This window comes from Podarcis raffonei, chromosome 9 (assembly GCF_027172205.1).
Source record: "Podarcis raffonei isolate rPodRaf1 chromosome 9, rPodRaf1.pri, whole genome shotgun sequence".
NCBI lineage: Eukaryota > Metazoa > Chordata > Lepidosauria > Squamata > Lacertidae > Podarcis > Podarcis raffonei.
In genome coordinates, this window is record NC_070610.1 from 44,054,514 (window position 1) to 44,082,397 (window position 27,884).

At 44.2% G+C, this 27,884-nt stretch overlaps 1 protein-coding gene across 4 annotated transcripts; it reads left to right on the top strand.

The window, feature by feature from the left end:
- Window positions 1-27,840, top strand: OTUD4 (OTU deubiquitinase 4). 4 transcript variants are annotated; one of them, XM_053403261.1, is made up of 21 exons: window positions 5-623; window positions 3,344-3,427; window positions 6,228-6,278; window positions 7,653-7,699; window positions 7,925-7,997; window positions 9,001-9,082; window positions 9,890-10,028; window positions 10,703-10,760; window positions 12,025-12,142; window positions 12,251-12,315; window positions 13,694-13,794; window positions 15,864-15,988; window positions 16,077-16,248; window positions 16,832-16,997; window positions 19,546-19,696; window positions 20,033-20,088; window positions 20,196-20,267; window positions 21,574-21,712; window positions 22,035-22,304; window positions 23,856-23,896; window positions 25,381-27,840. In XM_053403261.1, the coding sequence occupies exons 1-21, from the start codon at window positions 438-440 to the stop codon at window positions 26,554-26,556; spliced, it is 3,372 nt and encodes a 1,123-aa protein (XP_053259236.1). In that variant the 5' UTR covers window positions 5-437; the 3' UTR covers window positions 26,557-27,840. The 4 variants fall into 4 exon arrangements, with proteins under 4 accessions (XP_053259239.1, XP_053259238.1, XP_053259236.1 ...); XM_053403262.1 differs by lacking the exon at window positions 5-623 and adding an exon at window positions 1,793-1,879; XM_053403263.1 differs by lacking the exons at window positions 21,574-21,712; window positions 23,856-23,896; window positions 25,381-27,840 and having other exon boundaries at window positions 4-623; window positions 22,035-22,172.
- The last annotated feature ends 44 nt before the right edge of the window (window positions 27,841-27,884 follow it).

Here is a 27,884-nt window from a genome sequence, read left to right on the forward strand (position 1 = left end):
CAACTCCCAGAAGCCCTTTGGGTGTCGGTCTGGCTCTGAAAGTGAAAACAAACTTCAGGGCTGCCCGTTTCAGGGAGGGAAAGCGCCACATGTTCCGTTTCTCTTTTGTTTCCGCTCCGGGAGCCCAGTGATGCGTAAAGGGAGCGGGCGAGAGCCGCCTTCCCAAGCGGGGCAGCAGGAGGAGCGCGCAAGTTCTCCGCGCCGGGCTTGAGCCAAGGAAACTCCGGCGGGAAGGCCGAGCAAGAAGCGGGAGACGCTGCCGCCGCCCGGTGCGTGCGGTGCGCCTCGCAGGAGACCTGCGAACGGGAGTCCGGTTCCCGCTGCGCCGCCAGCCGCCCTTGGAGCGAGGGGCTTGAGGCGCATCTCTCCCGCTTTCTCCTGCAGCATGTGGGGCTGAAGCCGCGATTTCCCTGCAACCCCCGGAGCAATAAATAAACATGGAGGCGACGGCTGCTACTGCTGCTGCAGAAGAGAAGCCAGGTGGCGAGGAGCAGAGCCCCCCGGGCTCCGGCGCGGAGGCCCCGGCGGATTCCTCCATGGACGCCTGCCTGCGATCTCAGGGGTTGTACCGCAAGCGAGTGGCGAAGGACGGGTCATGCCTCTTCCGAGCCGTGGCGGAGCAGGTGGGTGCGCAAGGGGAGAGCGCGAGGGTCGTGAGAGGCGGCTTTGTTAGGGGAGAGGGTCTCTCTCCCTCCTCCCCGAGGTGCCGCTAGAATCCCCTGGGAAGGAGGACTTTGACCTGCCGGCGCGCGTCGGCTGTCTCTGGCTTCAGGCGGCGGAGAAAGCCGCGGTAACGAGTTGGTGGAAGTTTTTTGCGGATCTGGGCTGCGCGCTCTCCAGGGCCAAAGGCGAGCGGTTAGGGGCGCAGCCGCCCAAGGAAAGAAACCCGTCCGGGAAAAAGAATCTATGTGTGGAAAGCGGAGTTGAGCGCCCTCCGCGAACTTGTTGCGCTGTTGAGAGAGAGATTTGCTAGTTGCCTTTTTCTAGTTTCGAGGGAAACGATTCTCTTTCCTCCCCAGCTCTTTGGTCACCTTCCGACAAGTTGTTTCGGTTAAACGTCCCATGTTTATTATGTTCCCAACACCAATTTTGTAGACTATTTAAAATCTGCCGGTAAACGAAAGGAGACACGATATTTATCCTTCCTTTTGTATATATTTGATGGGATGCTTGTATATTATTTATATACGATGGTGAAAAGGGGGGGGGGTTGAACTTCGGCCTCCTTAAGTGCGTAGCCTGAAAACGCAAAACGCCTTGCCTCTGGTCTCCTTTATTTCTGTTGTGGCTCAGCCGACTCGGGGAGCATTTATGTCCAGACTGGAATATGGCATTCGGCCTGGGGGAAATGGGTGCAACGCTGTCTGGCTTGCAGAGTGCAAAACAACCCCAGGGCTGCTTTGAAATTAGGTCAGCTTCCTGTCGCTATATGACTCTGCACCTTCCCAAAGCTGAATGTAGGGGACTTAGCTTGTGCTTAGTAATACTTCCACTTCTAGGGGCAGTTGTGGGGCGATGGGGGGGGGCACAGGGTTGGGCTGTATTGTCAGATTGATTCCTGATGCTTATAACTGAATCACTTATGAGAACACTTTTTTTTAAAAAACACACACCATAATTTCCGAGTTAGATTGTTGCAACAAAAAGTCTTGTGGTACCTTGAAAAGGCTGGCAATGTAATTTATAGCCTAAGCTTTTGTGAAGTCCATTTCAGCAGATGTTTTATGCCGTAACAATTTTATTAGTCCTTTTAAGGTGCCGCAAGCCTTTTGGGTTGGCTTATCAGGGTTGTCAGGGAGCAGCTGAGTGAATTAAGAACTCCTGATTAGCCTTTCTCCACCTGTGGGTCCCCAGATGTTGTGAATTAATTAGGAATCAGGTGAGTGTCTCTGTCTCTTTCTTCCCCTCCCCAGTATGGGAAGAAGGACAGAACTGAACTACTTCACAGGATTGTTGTAAGGACAGCATAATATGTGTGCAGTGATTTGAAGCCTCTGAAGCACTAAATAGCCTTGTAAAATAAGCCCACGGAGAAGGCTGGCAGAGGGAAGGGAGTTGTATTTCTGTATTGGGCAGCAAGGAGGGTTTGCTGCCCAAGGCAGGCTGCTTTGTTTCTGTGCTGGACCATCCCTCCTGCCTATTGACTCACTTTTTTTTGGGGGGGGGGCAAAAAGTTATTGAGCTTTTTTGGGGAGATCATGGGTAAAACTCCCCCCCTCGAAAAAGGAACATTATAGGTAGGGGGCATGCTTCTGCTGGGGGAAGCAGAACCTCAGTTAATTGAGCATCACTGGACGTGGGTGGTGCTGTGGTGTAAACCACTGAGCCTTGGGCTTGCCGGTTGGAAGGTTGGCGGTTCAAATCCGTGCGACGAGGTGAGCTCCCATTGTTTGGTCCCAGCTCCTGCTACCTAGCAGTTTGAAAGCACGTCCAAGTACAAGTAGATAAATACCAGTAGGTACTGCTCCAGCGGGAAGGTAAATGGCATTTCTGTGCGCTGCTCTGGTTTCGCCAGAAGCGGCTTAGTCATGCTGGTCACATGACCCAGAAAAACTAACTGTGGACAAACGGAGGCTCCCTCGGCCAGGAAAGCGAGATGAGAGCCACAACCCCAGAGTCGTTCACGACTGGACTTAACGGTCAGGGGTCCTTTACATTTACTAATGCTTTTCAATGCTTTTTGAGGATGGGGGCGGGCGGTCAGCTATATACCACAATACAAAATCATGTAAAAAGATTGAATTGAGCAACGACATCACGCAACATAACATTCTTAAAATATTTTTTCTGAACTCTTCTCCCCACTCTTAAAGCTGTGATCTGGGAGAAGCTATTGCTCATTGGACTTGACTGAGGGTGGTGAGGCTCTCCTTTTGTGCCCTTCTTTGCCCATTCCAACTGAGGGAACTGGTAGGACACTGAGGCAGTCATAGTTGTCAAAGTGAGATGGAGCAGCAAGGTATTATAGCTACATCTCTTATCTCTTTCAGACTGCAGGGGTGTGTTCATGTGGGAAATACCATTTTCAATGTCTCCCTAAACTTCAGAAATAAAACCCACATAACTAAGCAAAAGCATGGACACACTTTTCACAGAGTGCCTCCCCCCCTTTTAAATTTGGGTGGTCTACTCTTCCATTTCAGACTCCATATGTGCAGATCAGGCCTCAGTTTTTGCTGTATATTTGTCTTTTATTTTGCCTTTACTACTAACGCAGCAGCTTTTTGACTCCTTACATTTGAGTGCATGAGCATATGCAAGTTTGAAACTCAGTAATGTGTCTGTTCATTGGTACCAGTTCATTAAACACCTTGTTGTTCTTGTTTTTATCTGACTCCTCTAGGTTTTCCATTCCCAGGCTCAACATCTGGACATTAGGATGGCCTGTATACACTTTCTGCGGAACAACAGAGAGCATTTTGAAGCGGTAAGCAAACGATGTTTTCATTGTGCAGGGTGTCTTATCAGGGGCAGTGCTGTTTCTCACAGCTCTTGCTTTGTGGGTGTATGCCAGCTTGGCAAAAAATAAAATAAAATGCAGGCTTGGGCTGATGAGGGTTGTAGTCTGAAATGGAGGGTACCAGGTTAGTGAAGGTTGGTGTAAACAACCGTTTCCTTTCCCACTCTCCCTGGGTCTACGCTCCTTCCAACACACTCTGGCTAAGGGCAACTTTGTTTTGCTTTGATCAGATGGTTTATAGTTGCAGGACATGGGCTGAAGACACATGATTCAGTCATCTCTCAATGCAAGCTAAGTGGGTCTGAATCTGTTCAGTGCCTGGAGGAGATGCAGCCAGGGAAACCCCCTTGTACTTTGCCTTGAGTTCCACAATGGGAAGAGATAAATGAACATAGTAAATTAATAAGTGCTCTAAATAAATGCAGTGTGGTCTAGTGGTCAGAGTATTAGACTAGGACCTTGGAGATCAGGGTTCAAATCACCGCTCAGTCATGAAGCTCACCGGATGATTTTTCGGCCAGTCACTTCTTAGCCTAATTTACCTTACAGGGCTGTTGTGGTACCTCGGTTTACGAACTTAATCCATTCTGGAAGTTGGTTCTTAAACCGAAACCGTTCTTAAACCGAGGTGCGCTTTCTGTAATGAGGCCTCCCACCACCAGTGCCCTTCCACCGTTCGGATTCCGTTCTTAGACCGAGGTAAAGTTTGCAAACCGGGAGACTACTTCCGGTTTTGTGGAGTTCATAAACCGAATCGTTTGTAAACAGGGCTGTTCTTAAACCGAGGTACCACTGTATAGGTGTGGCTTTTGTAGATACTTCATCTGAGTCAGCTTTTTTCCCAGGGCACTGGAACTTGTTCTGAGGGGGTGTCCAAATACCGTGAAACCAACATTCCTGTCTGTACAGCTGCTGCTTGCATTAGATTGCTTGCATGCATTCTTAACAGTGTAGCTGCATTTTCTCCAGTTATTGTCAATTACTTTGTTGTTATAAACAAAAGCAGTACACATATATGTTCACACATAGACATGTATATTGCAGCTGTATGATGTGTATCTTCCTAATGTGGCAAGAGTCAGATTTGTATTGTGAACCTGCTTACTTTGGCACACCTGCCAGAAGCTTGTCATCTGGATGCATCTCTTAGATACTCGTCAGTCCCAAGCTCAAAGCTTGGGAGCTTCCGGCCCATGGTTCCTCCATCCAGTGTGGCCTGAGCTGCCTTGGGGATTTTCACATCTGTATTCTTGTGGAGGAGGAGGCAGTGCGTGGCCTGGTGTATCCTCAGATGCTCACAGGAAGAGTTTGCTGTGATTCTCGTGGCCTTGGCAATACTTTGTCAAGTTGCTTCGATAGTGGAGATGGCCACTCTGGGATGCGTCAGATCACTTTGAACATCTGTTGTGTCTTCCATGCAAATTGTGTGGCTGGGGGTGTTTTGCCTATGTGAACTGTTCTAGGCTTATTATTTTTTACATTTTGAATTGAATAGTAGACTATTTTCGTCTGTGGCTGATTAAGTGTTATGTTGGAGAAGAAGAATCGACATAACCTTTTGTACAAAACTGTGATTGTTGTAGCCTTTATGAGTAATTTGCTGAGGTAGGCTATTTGCTAGGCAGGACTGCATTACAGTAGGGATAGCAACAGTGGCTAGAGTGTTGTTGGACTAGCGCCTGAGAGACCAGGGTTCAAGTACTCACTCAGCCATGAAACTCGCTGGGTAATCTTGGACCAGTCACTTGCTCCCAGCCTATCTACCTCACAGGGTTCTTGTGAGGATAAAATAGGGCAGTGGTGTCCAAACTTTTTTCAAAGAGGGCCATATTTCATGAAGTGAGGGGCTGTGAGGACCAACCAAAGTTGTTGACTTTTTTTTGGGATTTTACCCCAGGAAGTAAACTGCCATGGGCCGGATTAAACCGACCAGCGGGCTGGATTAGGCCCCCAAAACAGACTTTGAACATGCCTGAAATAGGGAGGAGGATAACTATGTATGCCACCTTGAGCTCTTGGGAGGAAAGGTGGGAGAGAAATACAGTAAATAATAAATAAAAGCAGTGAAAAAGTTACTGAAGGCTTTGTTTTGATACGCAGCGTTGAATTTGTACCAGGCCCCAGCTCTGACATCTGTTTTTAATCCCAGCATTTAACCCTGGAACATATGAAGTTCCTCTGAGCAGGTGCAGAGTGCATTTTCCTTCCCCCTTAAATCTGAGACTAGAGCAGCAGGTGGGGAACCTATTTTTAACTTTTTAGCAGCTGCGTACCAATGGTTGGCAGAAAGTGTGTGGAACAATGACTGTGACTTCTGCTTTTGTATGGCAGGCTACATTCTAGCCATGGAGAAGGCAGAGGTTTCTATACACATAGGACATGTGAACACACCTGTCTAGGGCAGCAAGAGGCATTATCACAGTTAAAGGACACGTTTTAGCCAGATAAAAGCACCCAAGGATGTTACAGACCAGGGAATCGTGAAGGCTGAATCAGCAAACCTTGAGGGTTGCATTCAGTCATAGAATCATATAATTGGAAGGGACCAAAGGGTCATCTAGTCCAACCCCCTGCAATACCAATGTGGGGCTTGAACTGCTGACCCTGAGATTAAGAGTCCCTGGGCCTCTGAGGGTCCCCTGCTCTGGAAAGGCTTTCAGATCACACAGTGGGTTTCCAGACAGAGCTGAACTTTTTCTGGAATTATGTCAAAGCTGTTTCACCACAATGCTGCTAACAAATTCTTTTCATTGTTAATATTTTACAGTTTATAGAGGGACCATTTGAAGAATACCTGAAGAGTCTTGAAAACCCTCAGGTATGTGTTGTTGGATTAAGTATGCAGTGTGTGATGTAAAGCACACTACTTGACTGCAGCTGGCTCATCTGTTTCTCCTAAATATTAATCCTGAAGTGTGCACAAGCTTTTCTTGTGTCTTGGTGTTACATGTGATGTGCTCTTCACAAGCCCTGCTAAAAAAATTATTTGAGTCCGTCTGGGTGTTTGTGGAATTTGCAAAAGGGATAATAACAGTACCCCATATTGATGGTGGAGGAACACACGTTTTGAATTGCACAGACTTTGCTGGTCCCTGCAAGTAGGAATTCAGAAACCGTTTTGCTCTGTCCTTAGCTAGCTTTAGCAAGCTGCCAAAGATTTAAAGGAGAGGAAAGCCTCTAATAGTATCTAAATGTAGGCATTTACTGTTGAGATTGCCATATTCATTTGGGTAAACCAGGGGTCAGCAACCTTTTTCAGCCATGGGCCAGTACACCATCCCTCATACTATGTGGTGGGCCGGAATATATTTTGAAAAAAATATATGAATGAATTCCTATGCCCCACAAATAACCCAGAGATGCATTTTAAATAAAAGGACACATTCTACTCATGTAAAAACACCAGGCAGGCCCCACAAATAACCCAGAGATGCATTTTAAATAAAAGGAAACCTTCTACTCATGTAAAAACACGCTGATTCCCGGACCATCTGTGGTCCGGATGGAGAAGGCGATTGGGCTACATCCGGCCCCCGGGCCTTAGGCTGCCTACCCCTGGGGTAAACAATGAAAGCATCAACAATTAAAAAACAGCAAGATACAGACCAGGCTTTTCACAAAAGGAGGTCCTTCAATAGGCAGTACAGTAGAAAGATAACAGAGGTTTGCCACCTGCCAGATATGTAGCTTGGGTGGGTCTGAGTTGCCAACTTGGTCTGAGTCCTATAGACCGCCTAATCAAATAGGCCAGTTGCTTAAGTCAATGTCCTGTGTGCACTGTTGGACACATGGAAAACAGTTTGTGGAAGAGGGGTGCCAAGCATTGGTATTGGGGGCTAATCCACCCCCCCCAAATATTTTGCATAATATACTTCACGGAGGATGAGGTTATGTGGAAGCTGGGAATATTCATTCAGCTGGATTGAAATGACTTTTAAATTTTCATTTCATACCCCTAAATATAATTCTGATGAGCTGCAGCAAATGCACATTAGGCGAGGTACGATGGAACTTTGAAAATGTTTGTCTGTTGCTGGTGATTTGATGTGTGTTCTTGAGCAACTTGGTGACTTTCCACTGGGCATGTGGAGAAGAAGCACTTGATGGGCTGTGTTCTAACTTGATGTAAAAAGTATTCTTCCTCAATGGTGGTTTTTCATTGCAATATTTCCCCCCCCCCCTTTTGATATAGGAATGGGTCGGACAAGTGGAAATAAGTGCCCTTTCTCTTATGTACAGGTAAGAAATACTTCTACGTTTTCCTTCAATATGAATCAAAGCAAACATTTGGCTACTGTGAAGAATTCTTGTTCAAGAATTTGGCAACAATTGTTGACGTTGCCATTTTCTTAGTGGATATATATGGTTCTGGGACTGTTTGGATGTGGATGATTGTACTGTTAATGACATTGTACTGTTAAAGTCTGTTATTAATACATTTCCCCCCTTTGCATATTCTTTTAGAAAAGACTTCATAATATATCAGGAACCAAATTCTGCTCCTTCGCATGTAACTGAAAATGGCTTTCCTGACAAGGTAAGAGAAGTGCTAATATTGGCAAACTTGCAGCGGAATAGTTAGGGCAGAGCTGGTGTGGCATGTTTTGCCATGTGGGGATAATGGCATGCTACCTCTGAGCCCAAAGAAGAGCACAGCATTATAACAATACAGTGGTACCTCCGGTTACAAACTTAATTCATTCCGGAGATCTGTTCTTAACCTGAGGTGCGCTTTTGCTAATGGGGCCTCCTGCTGCTGCTGCGCGATTTCCGTTCTCATCCTGGGGGAACCCGAGGTACTACTTCCGGGTTTGCGGATTTGTAACCCGAGGTGTTTGTAACCTGAGGTACCACTGTACATGCTTGTCTTGGGTTAAGCTTGCTTAGTTTAGGGTCTTGAAGTCAGACTAAAACATTGTGTTGTTAGTTTCTCCTGCATCTTGAAAATAAATATCAACAGCTTCTATGCTGGATTTGAATCAGGGCTGGAGAGGAAACTCCTCCCCTGTCACTTTTCCTAGTCTTAATGCTGTTTCCCATCCTGGGGAGGCAACTTACAAGTATTGTGCAGTAGCAGTGAGCATTTATTTGTTCTGTTTCTTTTTTGTGTTCTGAAACTTAAGAACAATTGCATTTTTTTAAAAAAGCAGCCCTGTGCCTATGGCTGAAATCTTGGCTTGGGGATGTGATGTTTGAAGCAGGAGAGGAGCGTTAACTCTCCTCCTCTGATATCAGAATTCTCCGCCCCACCCAACAAACCTGCTATGAATATTCTAAAAATTCTTATCCTGGATTGTCTACATATCTGATCCTAATAAAGTTCAAGTCAACGCACTTCTGCTGGGTTTCTTCTACTGCTTGAGTATATCCAGGAAACATAGACAGTATTCAACTAGTTAAGTTTAGAGTCTTGAAGCAGTTCTACTTGCTAAATGTTTCTTTAAAATTGCTTTGTGGAGGTATTTGTTGATTTGGTTTTTTGGTCAGTGTGTTGGTTTCTGATCATGCTATTTCAATATTATTATTCTGCTTTCTCTTAGGTATTGCTGTGTTTCACCAGTGGAAGCCACTACGATATTGTCTATCCGGTAGAATACACAGTCAATGCTGCTCTTTGCCAGTGTAAGTACTGATATTTTGATGGTGAGTCTTGGCAGACCCAGCTGAAGCTTCACGTTCCCATGTTTCTTGGAGGCAACCATTTCCAGTGCTTACTTGCCTTCAAACTGCAGCATGGTTTGAAGGCACAACTTTCTGTGTCTTGTTTTGGTTTGAAGGTGGCCACCTTGTGGAAAGTAAGTAAGTTTGGGTCGGAACAGTGTCTGGATGGGAGACCACATGGGAATCCATGTACGTCACCTTGAGTTCCATGTTGGAAGCAAGGAGGAATATAAATAAATAAGAGGCAGTGGAATGGACTGCCTCTTAAACTGAGAGGAGTTTTGAGCATTTGATGAAAAACAGTGTTTTCTGCCAATGGAAGGGACTCTCCAGATCAGAGCAGTTATTCTTGCATCTGGAATACAGTCTGGCATTTTCGTTACGAATCTTTTTGTTGAAACCAAGAATGGCCTTTTCCTGCTTAGGAACTGGAAGCTGTATAGATATGCTGAAGTTTTACCCAGAAAGTGAATTGTAGTATTTCTCCAAAAGTACACACAAACCGAAGAATAATTGTTGCCTGCTCATGCCAAATGTGGTTATCCAAATGCAGCCCTTGACTCGTTAATCAGCTGAGTTTTGGCTACTTTCCCAGATTGCTTAACTCCCTTGTGCAGGACACATTGGCAGCATCAATACCTCTCAGATGGTATCCTTGATGCCTAATTTCAACATGTAATTAAAACTATGTAAAATGATGTCGCATGTAGAACTGTTTAAAGTATGATTGCTTAACCCTGATAAATGCTGTTTCGTTGCCCTGATTAGCTATTCTGTATGAAATGCTGTACGAGAAAGTGTTCGGCGTCGATGTGAGTAAAATCTTAAAAGAACTCAGCCCTCCTGAAGTGACTAAGGATGCCGACGGAAACAGTGAAGCGTCTGATTCAGAGGACGGAGACATGGAGTAAGTCTACAAATTCAGCGTTAAAAAGCACAGGGAGTATCATGTTGGCTGAGATGTTTGATGCCTGATATGGGGATTTTAATTTTTTTAAAAAATACGGTGTTTCTAAAAAACAAAGCAAAAAATTAGTACCTGGTTCTTCTATGTCTGCTCAGAAGACATAAAAAATTCAAACTTTTTTACAGAATCTGTATTCCTTTAAAAGCAACAACTGGATGCTTGCTGAAAGGTTGCTTGCAAGTGTGATTTCAGCAGCTTGGTCAAACCAGAATACTTACATTTAAAATATATTAGTCCTACTAATGCGAGTCTGGAATGGATTGTCTTGCCACATTCAATTGATATTTGCAGCTTTCATAAGGTCAAAATATTTAACACCTTGCCTGGCAGCCATAGGTGGCCAGGAGTTCTATCCCAGAGAGTAAGTGGCCTAGCTTTCTCTATGCTAGACTGGGACATGAAGTGGGCTTCCTTTGTCCCTAGTGCACTTGATAGAAGGCAGATTTATTTAGTAGCCTGTGTTTCCTTGGTTTTAGCCTCTTAGCAGGCTAGCAAAAAAATCTATGTTAGTAATGTTTGTGAACTTATTTACAAAGCTGGGTGATAGTGTCAAAACAAAAATACAGAGTTTGTTGTTGCAAAAAAAAGCTTTTCTATACCTTTGCTCCTCACAGAAGTGAAACGGCTGCAGCCAATCATACCAATGGATTGAAGCCACCTGAAGGCAAACAGGTATATTGCTTTAATTTTTGTTCTTTAATTTCTCTCAGTTACCTATAAAGTTCTGGGTCTCTGTGTCAATGTAGCTGAGGATATTACCATTGGTGTTTAGGAGCTTGACTTAATTTCATCCAGGGAATGCTAGCTGGCATAAGGTGTAAGCCAGAGAAATTTCAGTGCACTGACGCTAATGAGTGCAACGCCATAGTTCATGTTGCTAAGGCTGTACTCCTACATGCACTTAACTATTTAGTGTAGGGGGTTGCCAACACAACTATCGTGGTGCACATGTGCCCACAGAGATCTTTCATGGTGTCCTGTAGTTTTCCTTCCCCATGAAAGTTGGCTTGAAAGAAGCATTTTTTTCTGCAGCCAGTAGAATAGGTTTCATTGCGTGAGTTGTGACCACAACAGTTTGTTCCAGTTTGCTAATATGTCCTCAGACCCCCGCAAAGGTGAGTGACCTCTGCATTAGGAAGCAAGCCTCACTGAACACCTGACTACTTCCATCTGAGTAAACACAGGCTTGTGCTGCAAACTGCATTTATTTTTAGTGGAATGCAATTTCTCTGATAGTACCTTTGGTTTGCCTTTGAGGAAAAATATAGGTCGCTCCTTTAGTCTGACCCTTAAGCATCTGGTCAGAAAAAAAAGGGGGGAATGTATTCTGGTTGCTAAACAGTGTTTTATGTATTAAGGCCTTGGTAAGCTTTGCTCTGTGAATCAGAGATATATCAGGCTACTTTATTTGACTTATTACAATGCATTTTCTGCTGTCTAGGAATTTTTTATAAAGCTATAGTTGGAGATCCTCTTTTCTTTTTTATATATCATGTAAGAATCTAAAAATCAATAAACAGTAAGCCTGTAACTTATATGTATTTAACTTGTGCACATTCTGCTTTACACACTTGGCTAAATGAATGAACGAGGAGAAGAAAGGGGGTGACTGGCCAGGAAAAAATGCTTTAGAAATCCTACCCGCCGTTGCACCCAATGTGTTTTGGCTATATATGATTTTGGCTTTAGTGACCCTGGAATGTAAGTTGTGATCTTACTGTGTTTGTATTGTTTGCAACAATACTTGCATTTGTGCCCAAGCTTGTTCATATCTGTGCAAAAAAAATAGAGATTTTTGAAATATTAAGTGGTATGAATGCTTTTATATAAAGAAATACGTAAAGACAAATATTCCGTTGTTGCAATGGATATTCTTTCCTTCCTTAATTTTTTTAATGTATTTTTTATTAAATTCTTCCTTATTTATATTACACAGCAGCTTCACAAACGTGGGAGATCCAACTCCCTTACCTTACCTAAAGGCGTTCTTAGGTCACTGAATCCGTCAGTCTACCAAAATATTGAATATGAAGCCTGGCAGCAGTCAAAACGAGGTGAGCTCCATAGTTTGAAATCAGTTTCTTGGTGTAAGAAGAGCATCAAGCATTATTCTGTGCTCACCTGCTAGTGTATAATGACGTGTTTTCTTTTTGTGCTTGCAGATCAGCAAAAGCAAGATTTCTCTATTGCTGCTGGCATGCAATATTCAGTTGGGGATAAATGCAAAGTAGGTGATGTTGAATGTGAGCCAATTCCGCTTAACTACCGTTTCTTGCCTCAGTCTTGTGTGCCGCTATGGGGTTGCCACTTATTTTCTTGATAGAAGTTTTGTGCCTTTAAAAGCAGAAATGCAAGGCTGAAATCAAACTGGGCTCCTCCCCCGGCATGGAAATTCAGTGCTGAGGGAAGCTGCTGAAATGAAAGTCCCAGAGCCTCTGTCGAACAAAAAGGTGGCAATCCTCCTTATAGTTTATGTTCATCCTTCTCTTCCCACTGTGCTTCCAAATGCTGGTCCTTTTTGAAAGTGCACCAAGCCTTGCACTTGATGACAATCAGCACAGTGCTTTTGCCTGCTGCAGGCAAAGGAAATTGTGTCACCTGATGTCAATTTGATGCCAAGTAAGCAGCCCTCCCCCTAATAATAATAATAATTTACTATTTATACCCCACCCATCTGGGTGGCTGCCAACAAAAAGTCAAGTCAAGGTTAGTCTTCACAGGCTGATGCGAGATAAGAATCCGTCCTGTCAGATCCAGTTCCCCACTCCTGGGATTACGGTAACAAGCGTTCTGTTCTCCTAAACAGAATTCTCCTTTTTGCATCTCGCAGAACTTCCAGGTATTAGCAGGAAACGGTGTTTCGTCTTGGATGTGGTTTTGAACATTAAAATGCCAGGCAAAGAAGTCCATAAGGTGGAGAATGTGTAGTACCTGTGCTGGTTGTGGTCCCATCTGCACTATAAATCTATAAAAAGTATTAAACATTCATGGCTTCCCAAAAAGAAAATCATGGGAAGTGTAGTTTAAGGGTCCTGAGAGTTGTTAGGCGATCCCTATTCCCTTCACAGAGCTACAATTTCCAGAGTTCCCTGGGTGGAGGGATTATCTGTTAAACGACACTGTATTTCTGTGAGGGGGATAGTAGTCTCCTAATGACTCTCGAGACCCATAACAACCTTTACTTCCCAGGATTCTTTGGGGGAAGCCATTACTGTTTAATGTGGTTTGATGCTCCTCTAAGTGTATAGTCCAGGTGGGGATTGTGGCTCATCTGTGAGTTTTGCTTCCAGGCCAGTTAAGTCTTTGCCCCTGGCTGTAGTAGGATTGGATTGTGAGGGATGTAGATAGGCGAGTTGATGGCAGGAATTTGTGTGGGGCTGCTGATGTGACAACACAAGGGAAAGCAGTGTTATTCCTTATGTGGTCCCAATAGGAGATCTATGGATCTGCCTTGTGAAAAGTTCCAGGATCTCTCAAACTGTATTAAGTTACTTCTCTCTTCTTGGCATCTATCAGTACTGCTTCTACTTGTTACTGGCAAAGTGGTTCAGGAGGAGAGACATTACTTTACAGAAACATTTCCTTTCTTCTTCATTACTCCATAGGTGCGTTTAGACCAAAGTGGAAGATTCTATAATGCTCACATCCAAGAAGTCCAGTCTCCAAACGGGCCAGTTGTTGTTTTTGTGGAAGAGCTTGGTGCCAAGTAAGTGAAACAATGCCATTTTCTGCCTAGTCACACGTCTTGGTGACTGGTGATAATAAATTATTATTATTATTATTATTATTATTTTATTACTATTATTATAGTCAATGCTAGATTCTTTTGAATCAGTCTCCAAAATCTGCAGGTATTTTTGCAGGCTTTGTGTCTGCCTAACTTCCATCAAAAGGAGCAAAGGCAATACTGCAAACTAGCTCCAAACTGTGTTTCTATTTTATTTCCTCTGAGGTGGTGGGGAAGCTGTGGCCCTCCAGACGGTGCTGGACTCCAACTCTCACCATTCCCAGCTAGCATGGCCTGTAGATGGGGATAATGGGAGTTGTAATCCAGCCACAACTGGTTTCCCATCCTTGTCCTCAGATGCTTTTGGAAGTGAGCCCAAGCGCTATGGCAACGGTGTCTGTAAATACAACTGCATAAGGTGGTAAGAAGGACGTGGGTGGCGCTGTGGGTTAAACCACAGAGCCTAGGACTTGCTGATCAGAAGGTCGCCGGTTCGAATCCCCGCGACAGTGTGAGCTCCCGTTGCTCAGTCCCTGCTCCTGCCAACCTAGCAGTTTGAAAGTACGTCAAAGTGCAAGTAGATGGCGGGAAGGTAAACGGCTTTTCTGTGCTCTGCTCTGGTTCGCCAGAAGCAGCTTAGTCATGCTGGCCACATGACCCGGAAGCTGTACGCCGGCTCCCTCGGCCAATAAAGCGAGATGAGCGCCACAACCCCAGAGTCGTCCACGACTGGACCTAATGGCCAGGAGTCCCTTTACCTTTTACCTTTAAGGTGGTAACATTAGCAGTGGCACTTACAATGCTTGGAGAAATATGCTGTTTTAGTTCCATTTTTATAATGCATGTCAGCATTTTCTGGGAAATTCTCATAATTGAGTTTCATCTGTTCCCCACCCCCTACTGCAGACCCCCATGCCACATTCTGTTCTCTTCCAAAAGCTCCTCCAACCATGGGCAGGGGAGGGAGGTGGCTGTAAGGCATAAATAGCTAAGGGAGAATTGGTGAAAATTGAGTGTCCCACACCATGTGAGATGAAGTGCTTTCATCTAAGGCAAATGCTTCATTGGAGGCACGGCTATGTTTCTTCCATACAGAAAGTGATAGGAATAGACTATGGTGGGGTTTTTTGGGAAAACATTTTCTGTTTGGGTAACTGCTTGGGGAAGTGAAACATGGTCTTGGAAGGAGGGAGTGGGAATTAGTTACGTAAACTGTTTCTTGCTTGCTTCAAAGAAACATGATTGCTCAGAATGCTACAGAGCTTGGCTGGAGCCAGCACTTGCTGATGCTGGGATAACGGGCTCCTGTTGGAGGCCAACCTAAATAACTGGTATTGAACACAATCTTCAGCTTCTACATCCTTTAAAGGCAGGGGTGGGGAACCTGTGAGCCTCAAGATGTTTCTGGACTCCAACTCCCATCAGCCAACATGGCCAGTGGCCACGGATGTAGGGATTTGTAGTCCAGCAACAGACGCCACAGGTTCTCCCTGCCCCTGTTTGAAAAGAAAATCTTAGTTTTATAAGGAGTTAGTAGACCATGGCCTAGTAGACCACTAGGCTTTCCAGTGTCTGGCTGGAATGAGCTGATAGTGGCTTTAGAAGTTTAATGCTGGAAAACGATTGCCTTTCAATCTTGCCTGTTCGTATTTTATTGTATGTCTTGTTCTTCAGTGTTTCTTCCTGTGTGAAATATAAACCTAAGGGTTGTCGACACACAGTCCCCATTGGAAGATTTGTGTGAAGTTAGGGAGGGAGGGAGGGGATAAAAAATGAAGGCAGTTTTTAAAATGGCCATTTTCAACAACGGCAAAGGTTTGAATTGAGCAGGAACAGAGGAACACGGGAGCGATGAGGGAATGGGGAGTTGGGATGAGGTGTAAAGGGAGGTGGTAGTTGGGGCTGGTGAGCAACGTGAGTCAGGGCAGGAGCTCTTGGCAAAATATATTTATTGTAAACCATTCTGAGCTATGCTGTTGGGGTTTTTTTTTGAGTTGCAGCACAGTGCCATAGCATTGGTGATTATTGCCTTATCTTCTCCCCTGCAGGCATTCCGTACTCCTGAAGAACCTTAAGCCAATCCCACAAGCAGCTCCTCTGGAAAGCTGGAACACTGTGCCAGGGAAGAAGATAAAAAAGCCAATTTCACCCCATGGGCAGTTTAGTCATTTTGGTAGGTTTACTTCCGCTTTGCATATTGTATGGACTTTTTATTTTTGCAGCCTGCCTGTGATAAATTCGGCAAACTCTTGTTGTTTCAGATGGAGACTTCAGAGGGTCAAAGAATCCAAACAAGGCAATGAAAAATGCATCAGGGCTACCTCCTCGACTGCATGGCACGAGGCAGCATCACATGTCCTGCCCTGGGATTTATTTCCAGCAAACTTCTCCTGAACACAGCACTCCAGGCAGAAATCCCTCTCAGGCATTAAGGTGAACTCAGCCTGTCACTAAAAATTCTTAATTTGGAGGGCTTGGTATTTTATTCTTGGTGCTTTTAATAATTTAGGGATCACAACTCCTGAACGTTCATGAATATTCTAATATAGGGGTGCTTCCTGCTCAGAAGCTTCCTCTCGTTGTCAGATTTCTGATCTTGAGAGGAGTGCCTTTATAGCAAGAACTATTGTGATGACCTGTGAGTTTCCCCCCCAAGAGATAGATGTGCCCCTCAGTTCTAGCAGAGGTGTGAATATTGCTCCTGAGGCAGTTAACAGTCTGTCAGTCTTTGAATATGGTGAGTTTGTTCCAGTGGGGTGAGGCTTTAGATTGGTGTTGTGGGAAAGTGTAGTGTGGATGAACCCATAACCTGGCAGTCGCTTCCCTCCCTCTTAAAAAAAAGGTCATTTAGCCATTGCGTCTCATGAGGTATACAGTACCTTAATTGTATTTTCTAAATCAAACTCAACTGAGCATTTGAATTATTATGGGAGCAGGTATCATACCTGATGTCCTTTTGGAAAAGGAGCTATTTAAACCATTTAAGTGGCTGTAAACCATTTTTTCCCCTTTTCAGAAGGGCAGGTCGTGAGAGAACAGAAGACTTGGAGTATACAAACAGCAGAGATTGTAACTACTTTGGCCTTTCTCCAGAGGAGCGCCGGGAGAGAGAGGCCATAGAGGAAACACATTCACTTTATGAGATTCAGTTCTGGGATGAAGTAGCCTTTCCTGCACTTTCGGTACGTGTACAGGACACAGAATGTTTCTTGGAGCGCACTGTTTCCTTGCTCAGTGAATGATGAAAATGAGTTGCAAAATCAGTGCTGCTTCTCTTCTCACCGCTGCAGCGTTAACCTGGTATATCTTTTTATGACGGGTTTTAAGTAGGGTGTAAATACAGTGGTATCATAACAGAAGAGACACAGTGCAATAATCCCCACCCCCCACCGAAAATACCCAACCAGAAAAACCAACACTGGAACATTGTGCTTCTAGAAGGGAGGTTCTGGGCAACAGTGGTGCCAAGTAGATTTATGTTCCTGCCTAGCACACATGGGAGGACTAGAGCTGAAGTATTGAAGATGCCACCCACAAGACAAATGTATCAGAGGCAAGGAAGCATCATTTAACATGGATGGATTTATTTGTATTCTATATAATTTTTCTGCTACAAAACTGGACACATACAAGTCATAAAACATGATAAAACTTGCACCTCCCTCCTCATGTAATCTCCACAACAACTCTGTGAGGTAGGTTAGGCTGAGAGGCAGGCCCGAGGTCACCCAGTGAGGTTCGTGGCCAAGTGGGGGATGGAACCCGGGTCTCCTGACACTGTACTCACACACTGGTGAGTATAGGCACACCACTTTTGCTGGACGCTCACGGTAGTAACCTGCCCGTCAACTACTGGTGGGTAGGCACCCACAGAGTGGGTGCTCATACTATCACTGGAGACCCCACCAAGGGCAGTTTGCTTAGGAAATCTGGAACTGGATCTGTCTGCTTCTGTTTCTTTAATTAAGGAGTTTAGCCGGGGGGGGGGGTGATTCATGGAATAGGTAAAGGTAAAGGGACCCCTGACCATTAGGTCCAGTCGTGGCCAATTCTGGGGTTGCGGCACTCATCTCACTTTATTGGCCGAGGGAGCCGGCGTACAGCTTCCGGGTCATGTGGCCAGCATGACTAAGCCGCTTCTGGCGAACCAGAGCAGTGCACAGAAACGCCGTTTACCTTCCCGCCAGGGCGGTACCTATTAATCTACTTGCACTTTGACGTGCTTTCAAACTGCTAGGTTGGCAGGAGCAGGACCGAACAACGGGAGCTCACCCCGTCGCAGGGATTCGAACCGCTTACCTTCTGATCGGCAAGTCCTAGGCTCTGTACTTTAACCCACAGTGCCACCCACGCCCCTTCAATTCATGGAATAGTGTGTGGTAATAAGTAGTACTGAATGTTAGGGACAGTATTTGGGCTTGTAACTATCATAAGCCAGCAAGATATTAGCCACCATTCCTCTGTCATTCCATTCTGCTGAAACTGTTCTTCCTCTCCCTCATCTCCCCCCCCCCTGCCAAAATGAGAAGGACAGAAGAGTGTCATAAAATATAACTGAAAAGCTGGATTGTCGTTATAATCTGTGGAAGCTACCAGATGTTGTCCTCGTACTGGACAGAATCCAATAAATCGTGGAATGTATATTTTAAACATTGATATTTCATACATGGTGCTCCCATGGTGCCACTTTTAGAATTGAGGCTGGGGGCAGTCAAAAGCCATTTGTGATGCAATGAGAGCAACTGCTTTACAATGGTGGGGGAAGGTTTTTTGTTTTTAAAGTGCAACCCCACTGGCTGCACCTAAAATGGCTTTTTGGATCTTGGCCTATGTGATTTGTCTCCTAGTTGCGCAGCTACCGAGAACCTGTTATACATTCATAATGGTATAAATCACTTAGTTGGCTTACAGGACCATGATGTGGTGGTTTTTGGAATTTTCTGGTGATTGAAAGGCAATTGTGACCGAAGGAGGTCCTTTGTGTGGAGGTTTCCCCCTTATGAGACTGTTACTCTTACCACCCACCCCATTTTAATGGAATTTAACCTACATTTTAAAGCATCAGATTTGTAATTTTAAGACACTAGTCTTCAGCACAGTTAGTTTTCATTGGTGGCATTGGTGGGCAGCCTGTAGCTTTCCTTATGTTGTTGGAACTACAGCTGCTGTCATCCCTGATCATTGGCTGTGCTGTTTGGGACTGGTTGTTGGGAGTCGAAGTCCGTCAACATTGGGAGGGACACAGATTAGGCACCACTGTTTTGTAGGAACTTGCCTACCTCTCCCCTTTTATTGTATTGAGGCTTCATACAAATAATGTATTGGGGCTAGGACAATGGGCATTCTCATCTTACACCAATGAGGAACTCAGTTAAGTAGAGCTTATACAGTGGTACCTCAGGTTACAGACGCTTCAGGTTATGGACTCCGCTAACCCAGAAATAGTACCTTGGGTTAAGAACTTTACTTCAGGATGAGAACAGAAATCGCATGGTGGCGGCGCAGCAGCAGTGGGAGGCCCCATTAGCTAAAGTGGTACCTCAGGTTAAAAACGGACCTCCAGAACGAATTAAGTTCTTAACCCAAGATACCACTGTACTAGTAGGAGAGCAGTGATCAAGGTCTCTTCAGGTGGTAGGACTCTGCTCTGACTGTTATGACCAGGCCCCGTTGATAAAAAATGTGGCACACATTAGTTCTTAGTTTTTAAAAAACCCTCAATTCTTTCAGAACCCAGCAGTGTCTCAGGTAGCTACTCAAACTACTGATAACACTGGATGGAGAAAACACCGAGCATCTAATGGAGGAGGAGGAAGAAGAAGAAGTAGTTTGAAAGAAGAGAAGGGGAAAAGCAAAAATATGGAAGCAAAAGAGGAAAAAGGTATAAAAAATGGAAAGTGGGTTTAAAACTGACAAATCCTTAGTTGAAGCTCTTCTGTAGCTTTTGTGAAATAAGGAAGTTACGCAATATGAGGGCATTTGGGGCAGGGTGGGGAATTACTTTAAACACTTGCCGAGTTTTGGGAAAAGCAGCTGAACGGTATTTTAAATGACGATACAGTGTAGCAACCTTCTGTATGCATCATCCACAGCTAGCTTGACCACTGGGGAGGGATGATAGGAGTTGTACTCCAATAACATCTGGGGAACTTAAAGCTGAAGTCTGCGTTATAATATCTTGACTTTGTTAATGGTACTTTTTATTTTCCTGTTGCAGAATCTAACCCTGGGCAGATCCTCTTAGATCAGAATTTTGAGCCAAAAATATCTGAGGTAATAACTCAATATTTGATGAGCTGTGATGTGTACCGCAAAAACCGTAGCCTTTCACAAAACGAAAGCTTATAAAGCAACTGTGTTATGTCCATTTTGACTTCCAGAACCATGGAGAAACTTCACGAATATCGCCCCCCTCAGGTCATGGGGATTCGCAATCCCCATTTTTGGAACAAGTAAGGGATTTTGTGTTTAAATTCTACCACTCTTTTTGTTGCAAACTTAGCTTCCTCTTTCCTTCCTATCGCAGGTTCAGATTACAGCGGAATGCCTCGTATTCCCGAATGCTGGTTGGTTGGAACTTTGGGCACAATTGCCAGAAACAGCATTTGGGAAGAGCTGATTTAACAAGATGAGGATTTGTTTGGGGTGCACACTATTAATCAGAGATGAATGCCTTAATTAAAGCAGACACTGATCTGGTTTAGTAATGGATGCCGAGCCCCTCCACATAATAGATATCTTAGACCGGATCTAGTGCCACTCGATTCCTGTCACTTGGTAACTGTAAAACTGCTCACTGGCTCACTGAATCCACCTGAAGTCGCACATGCTGTGTAGCTGATCTGGTCAGCTCAGAGTGCTATGATGGCTAATTGGAACCAATGGGACCAGAAGCAGTGTACCTCTGAACCACCAGATACTAGGAATGAACAGGGAAAGATGGTGACTTACATGCCCTACTAGTGCCTGTTCTTGGAAGCATCTGGGTAGGGTTCAGTAGGGTCTTCTGTTGCCTATTTGCCTTAGACCTACCATATTTTTCGCTCTATAAGATGCACCAGACCACAAGACGCACCTAGTTTTTGGTGGAGGTAAACAAGAAAAAAAAATATTCTGAATCTCAGAAGCCAGAACAGCAAGAGGGATCGCTACGCAGTGAAAGCAGCAATCACTCTTGCTGTTCTGGTTTCTGGGATAGCTGTGCAGCCTGTATTCACTCCATAAGATGCACACACACATTTCCCCTTACTTTTTAGGAGGGAAAAAGTGAGTCATAGAGCATAAAATACGGTATCTTTCCTGCCTTTGGTCAAGAGGGTTCAGTCCTCATGCACAGCTGGTTGTGTAAGAAAGCTGTCATAGAAAGCTGTTCAGGGAAGTTTTTAGCGTGTGATGTTGTATTGTGTTTTTACTATTTTTTTTTTGGGAGCCCCCCAGAGTGGCTGGGGCAACCCAGTCAGAGGGGCAACATCATAATGAAAATGAAAATAAATTAGTAGTAGTTGGTTTATATTTTGTATGAGTTTGTCCTTTGGGGCTGCAGCTCTGTGCTCGCTTAACAGGGAAGTAAGACTGGTTTAACTTGGTGAGACTTCTGAATAAATGTCCTTCGAGTTGACTTCGAAGTTATTATAGTACCTTCTCATTCCTGGGAAGGAGGGTATGTTGAGTTTTGCCACTGAGTTAATTTTTTCTCTTGGTTGAGCATTTGATTTGGAAACATTTCTAAGTTTTCTCTGTGGCGTCTTCGTCTTGCAGAGCTTCCAGGAACACATACCAGGCGTGACTCCTCCTCCATCTTTGGCCTTTCACGAGATGCATTTACCTCCTCCAGTGCCTTCTGTGCCATCCGTTGTGCCAGCTTGGCCAAATGAGCCAACAACCTATGGACCAACAGGTTCGGAGAAATAAATAGCTTGCTCATCCAAAAAGAACGAGGTCCTTTAATGTCATACCTTGCTATAGAATGGTTCTTAAAAATCTGTCATGGAAACTGCTAATACAGAATAAATATTTTTTAAAGAGACATTGTCAACATTAAATACTTTGCCTATCGGATCTCAGGGTGTCTGGTTGTTACGGTAATCCCACAATCCCTGTATCAATCCACATCTCGTTCCACAAGCTGACTTTTTAATTTGTTCTTGGTGTTACTCTTACCTAGATCTAGACAATTTTCTGTGTTCTTTTTTTTTGTTTTTCCACCCTTTGTGTCTTAGGTCTTCCACCTCAGATACCCGTGTCCTCAGTGATGCCGACGCCGGTGACTGGGCTAGATCCCTCTCTGTCCCCAGTCCATGTGACCTCCAGTCCAGTTACTGGGATTCCAGTATCTCTCCAAGCAGTGAACCAGCCTCTAATGCCTGTGCCTCAAACCATGAACCTTTACCAGGACCCACTTTACCCTGGATTCCCTCTAAACGAAAAGGGGGAGCGAGTCGTTACACCACCTTACTCCTTGTGCAGCACAGGGGAGGATCTTCCCAACGGTAAGGGGAAGGAACTTTATCACCATAGCTCCAGGGGAATATTGTTGTTAAGTTTGGTCAAAATCTAGGTTAGGGGTGGGTGGGTGTAGCTTTATAAAAAATGTGAGGAGCAAGCATAGACTGTCTTAAAGCAGCCACAAATAGAATTATATAGGAAATTTTCTAGCCTTGCTTCAGTTAAGTTCCACTGAGAGTAGGCCAGAGGCAGCCTGCCCCATTTTGCCACTTGAGGTGAATCAAGCAAGTTCTGTGTCACCTGCCGCTGCTGCCACAGAAGCAGTGCTGATTTCCAGCAAGATCCTGTAATCTTGCTTCTCCACCAGTGGCAGAGGTGGTAGGGTTTGTGGTGTGCTCAAGGGGGCTCCACCTGAGGCTTCTGCTGCCTGAGGCGGCTATTTCACCCTGCCTCATGTATGGGCCAGCCCTGGAGTAGACCTTTGAAATTAATGGGCCAAAGTTAGTCATGTCATAAATTTAAGTCGGTGGTATTCACCTGTGTTTTTACTCAATTTGACCCATTAAGGACCACAACCATTAATTTCAGTAGGTCTACTCTGAGAAAAGAATAGTTGAAGATCCCCCCTCAGTGGATTTACTCAAGAGTTTGGCTAACAGAGATAACGCTGCATCCTTATTTCTGGCTTCTACAGATTAATATGACTTACAGGGTGCAGTTCTAGTTGTGCTTACTCCCACTGTGTCCAAAAAGGCTTACTCCCAATTTAATGTGCTCAGGATTGGAATTTGACTGGTCTGTTGATAAGCTTGCCATTTAAGAAGCATACGGGCTTGTAGGAAATTGTGCGAGGGAGCAACAATGAGGATTGAAAGGTCTATAGGGAATCTGTGGCTGTTTAACACCATATTGCTTAGCAAGGCTAGGTGTACAGTAGATTATCAACAGAATGAAAAATGTTTCAATAGTTCAGAGAGGTTACTGCCCTCTGGAGCAGTGTTCTTGTCTTCCATCTCATTGCCTAATTTGGTCAAGTTTTGTAACCCTCCCTAAAAATATGTGTAAGCAATACACTTAGTACTGCAAGTCTTCTGTATGTCCTAGATTCAAGTCCTTTAAGTGTGGCATTAAAGCTTGAGTTGATTCCCAGGCCATATTACAAGACAGTAATCTCTTTTGCATGTAATACTAAGCCAGTGTGTGGCTCGTGGTTTATCTCCCACAGACAAACAGGTGGAATACTGTAGAACATACCTTGGCTACGGGTGGTGGTACACCTGAAATTGAAAAAACCTTAAGACCAGTTTCAGATGCAATACTAAGCAAAACCATGAGTTAGCAGCAGCGGTAGCATGAGCAGAGGAGGAGCAAAGTGGTCACTATCTTCTCTCTCAGAACTCAGCTCCTTGTGCTATGAATCAGTAGAAATGAAAAGCTTTAGATGAGGTGACACAGTTCAAAGTGACTCTCTCTCTCTCTCTCTCTCTCTCTCTCTCTCTCTCTCTCTCTCACACACACACACACACACACACACACACACACACTGGAATTGGGGGGAAACCCTTTGAATTTGTTTTGCTTTTTCCTTTTCTCAGATAAAAATACCCTCCGATTTTTCTTCAACCTTGGTGTAAAGGTAAGTTATCTGTATTTTCCATTTCAGTATTGCAGAACCAAAATATGCACGAGCCCAGTTGTGTGTTTTTTAAAAGATGTAGCAGTTTTAGAGAAATTGAATGCCTCAGAATTCTGGTTGTTTTGAAGTTGGAACAGCTCACCTCCGAAACAACTAAAAAACCATCAAGTCCTTTCATCTATTATCTTTCTGAAGGGTATTTTACTTTCTTGATTGCTTGCCTTTTGGCCAAAATGACTCCCAAGGCAGTTCACAGTAAAAACATAAGTGCTTTACTGTTAAAACAAGTCAAAAGTAGGTTGGTGACAAGTAGGTGGGTTGTAACCACATAAACTCACAGAAGGTGTCAGGTTACACGTACAGCCCATATGCACTGGGGGCTTGGCTTCCTTGTAGTTCCTCCACCTGCTCATGGAGCAGATAGTGGAGTAAGGTGAATAGCTCTTCTTACTGTGTTTGGCTTATGCTTAAATGCATTTGGACATGTTAAGCTTATATTAACATGGAAAAGTCTCATTGAAATGTGAAACAATGGAAAGACTATCTGTTTAGAACTAACTTGGCACATCTAGCATGCCTACTGTTAGGGGCAGGTTATGCCTGTGTTGAGAGTGTGGTCTTATTTGAGCCGATCACATCTCAGCTTAATAAATAAAGATATGAACACACCATTTGGCTGTACATGCATCCCAGCCCCTTGAATCCTCAACCCTCCATAGCGTAACCAAGCAAATGACAATTTGCTTTTAACAACTTGAACTTTTTGTATTGTCCGAATTAGAGAACTATGGTTAACAGCTTTGGAGCAAGGCAGGAGATGAAAGCCATAATTTGAAGTTGGCTTTCATATCCTAGCTTCTCTTAGTATAGTTGGCCAGAGTTTCCTGGTCCAGATGAAAATGAAAACTTGTGTTGATGGAAAACTTCCTAGTTTGCAAAGAGAGGCTTTAACATCTCACCAACCTGCAGTTTTTCAGGACAGATGTGCTGCATAAAATCTATCTCCAGATAGGATAAAATCCAAATGCACCCTGTTGCACCACCTGCTGGTTGCAAATAGTAAAGTAGTCCCAAGAAGCAAGTCTTTATTCTGCTCAGCTTTGCCACCACAATCTCCCTATATGAGTGGGATTGTAATAGTGTGGCTGTCACCTTATCAAATAGTTAAAATTATTGCTGTTCTATTACGAGTGCTTCTGGGAGATCCAGAAGAAAAACCTTAACCCCGTTTAGGAAGGTTTGCCAATATGTGGGGGCTACTTTATAAGGGGACACCTTTAGCTTAGCAATGTGAGTTAATGTAATGATATGCCATTGAGGTGTCATGCATTAGGGAAAATAACCTATGCACATTAGAACTGTAACTGGATAATGTTAACCAACATACTGCATTAGGCATGAAAAACAAGAACTTGAAAAACTAGATCGAGGATTTTTCGTATGATGAAGGTTCATCCAAGTTCTCCTTGTTTGCGTTTCTGCAGGCGTACAGTTGCCCCATGTGGGCCCCTCACTCGTATCTGTACCCTCTTCATCAGGCTTGCCTAACAGCCTGCCGAATGTACCCGAAGGTGTCCCTGGCAGTGTATTCCCACAACCCTTGGATGCAAGAGGTTTCTTTATCTCAGAACGGAAATGAAGCTCCCCGAATAGACGGACACTTGCCTGGGCAGAATGAAGTCGGAATGAATGGCCAGAGTCCGCAGACTGACACCCGGCCTCCATCTGTGCCCCTCTTCATACCGGCTGCTCAGGTGCCTGAAAGCCAAGGACTTGTCTGTGTAGAGTCTGAGAATCTAGGGCAAGGCCTTCCGGCTGAATACGACGAGTCCTTCGGAGGCCAAAGCATGTTCCCACAACCTCCGTTTGGGCAGAATCAATTTCTAGGACCTGTTCCTGTTGCACCAGTGTATTCTCAACTTTGGTATGGGTATCCTGTTCAGGGCTATATTGACAATTCTGGGGTGAGACAAGTGGTTGTGCCTCCTGTGGACAAGAGAGCTGATGCCGGCTTGCCTAAGGAGGGCCTTGCTGCAGCGACGGGATACACCGAGTCGTTTCAGAAGGCAAGGAGTGAAAACAGCACCCAAGGCTCACCTCTCTCTGCAGCCCCTGCAAAGAGTGACTGTAATGTTCTAAATAAAACCTCAACCAGAGTGCCTAGGGAGAAGCAGGCTTGTCCTCCTGCGCCATCTGCTACACAAGCAGAGTCTCCACTCCAAAACCCATCCACAGAGACGCAGGACAGCAGAAGACAGGTGGTGTCAACGCCAAAAAGAGAATTGAAAAACTCTTCTTTTAGTCATAAAGAGAAGAATGACCAAGCCAGTGCAGGCCTGGAGGATTGTCGGGTACAAAGGCCAAGGGAAGAGAGTTCGGAAGATGAGCATGAAGTGTGTGATATGCTGAGGAGTGGCCGGTCAAAACAGTTTTATAACCAGACTTATGGAGGTGGCAGAAGGCCTAGAGGTGAATGGGGCTACCCTCCTGGACGGGGGGGATACCATTACTCAAGAAATGAAGAAACCTGGCGGGGGCCACACAGCAGAAGCAGAGATGATGGCTTTCAGTATCACCGCAATTATAGAGGAAGGCCATATCGGAATGACAGAAGAAGAGCAAACATGGGAGATGGTTATCGTGGGCAGCAGCTGCCTTAAGAGCACTTCTTCCGGAAGGCTTCAACATGCACATGCATGTTGACAGCTGAAATATGCCCAAAGGTTTCCCCTCTTTGTTTTCTTTAAAGAGCAGAATTCCCTTTTCTATTTTTGAAGAGGGACGTGAGGCCCAAGTGGAATAACCTCACGAGTGTTAAATAACTTTTGGAAATTATAAATAAATGCTAGTTGGTTTATTTAAATTCCGAAAACTATATAAACTATTGTGTTTAAAATATTGAAAGGTAGGTTTGGTGTTTGGACTTTTTCTTTGGAATTTATAATAGAAAAAAATGGCTACAATGGAAACCTACTGCAGTTGAGTATTTTGACAGATGACAGTGAAGAATGTTGAACCAAATAGAATGTATGTCCTCGCATACTGCCTCTTGGGAATAAACACTTGTAGCTTCCTGGACAGTTGACTTTGATGTGCTTCCAATCCAAAGGCCTTTCATCTCAAAAATCTGTGAAACTTGAACACGTGAGGTTGCGTTTTGCTTCAGTTAAGATGCCACATATGGTAGTCAACTATCCTTGTGTGTCCTAGGTGGTTGATAGTGTCTTACTCATAGGGGTATATATTTTTTAATTTTATAAAGCATTTCTTGAACTTGTAAAAAGCAATCAAGAATACTAGTGTATAAACTGGTAGGAAGTTGTTGTGAATTCTTCCAGGCAGTCTTAACCACTGGTATGATTGTAATGGTGCCTATGCCAACTATGTACCCTCGACAAAAGTACATTTCCAAAATAGTTTTGCAACTGTTACAACAGAACTTTTAAGATACTTTTGCACTGACAAATCCTTAAAACACTTGCTATGTGAGAAATGCATGGGCTAGATTTAAGCTTCCCTTTTCTGTTTAAGCAAGGCTTAGGCACTGAGTTGCTGTTAAGCCTCCTTTGCCTGCCCCTTTACACTGTGGAAATGTTTGTATTGTTTGTTCTTTCCTTTTTTTAAAGCCTCCTTCCTGCCTATATATAAAAATATATATAAAGCCTGGTTACCCATCTTTGAGTGGGAGATTTCTAATTTACATTACACTATCAATCTGGTTGCTTTCTTTTGCCTTACAAAGCACTGAAATATGTGCTCCATTTTTTCCCCTCTGTAAAGTTGAACTGTGTATATTTGTGTGTGTATATCAGTGGAGAAGGTGATGGCTACTACTATTTTGTGTCCAAGAGATTGTATAACTTTCATCAGGAGACTTGAATGATACTGTTTATGAATACCCTTCTGATGCATGCTATAATTAAAAAAGTTTTGTTTTTTCTGAATTTCTTTATATGGTGTGAGTGGTTTTTAAACATCTACCTGATAA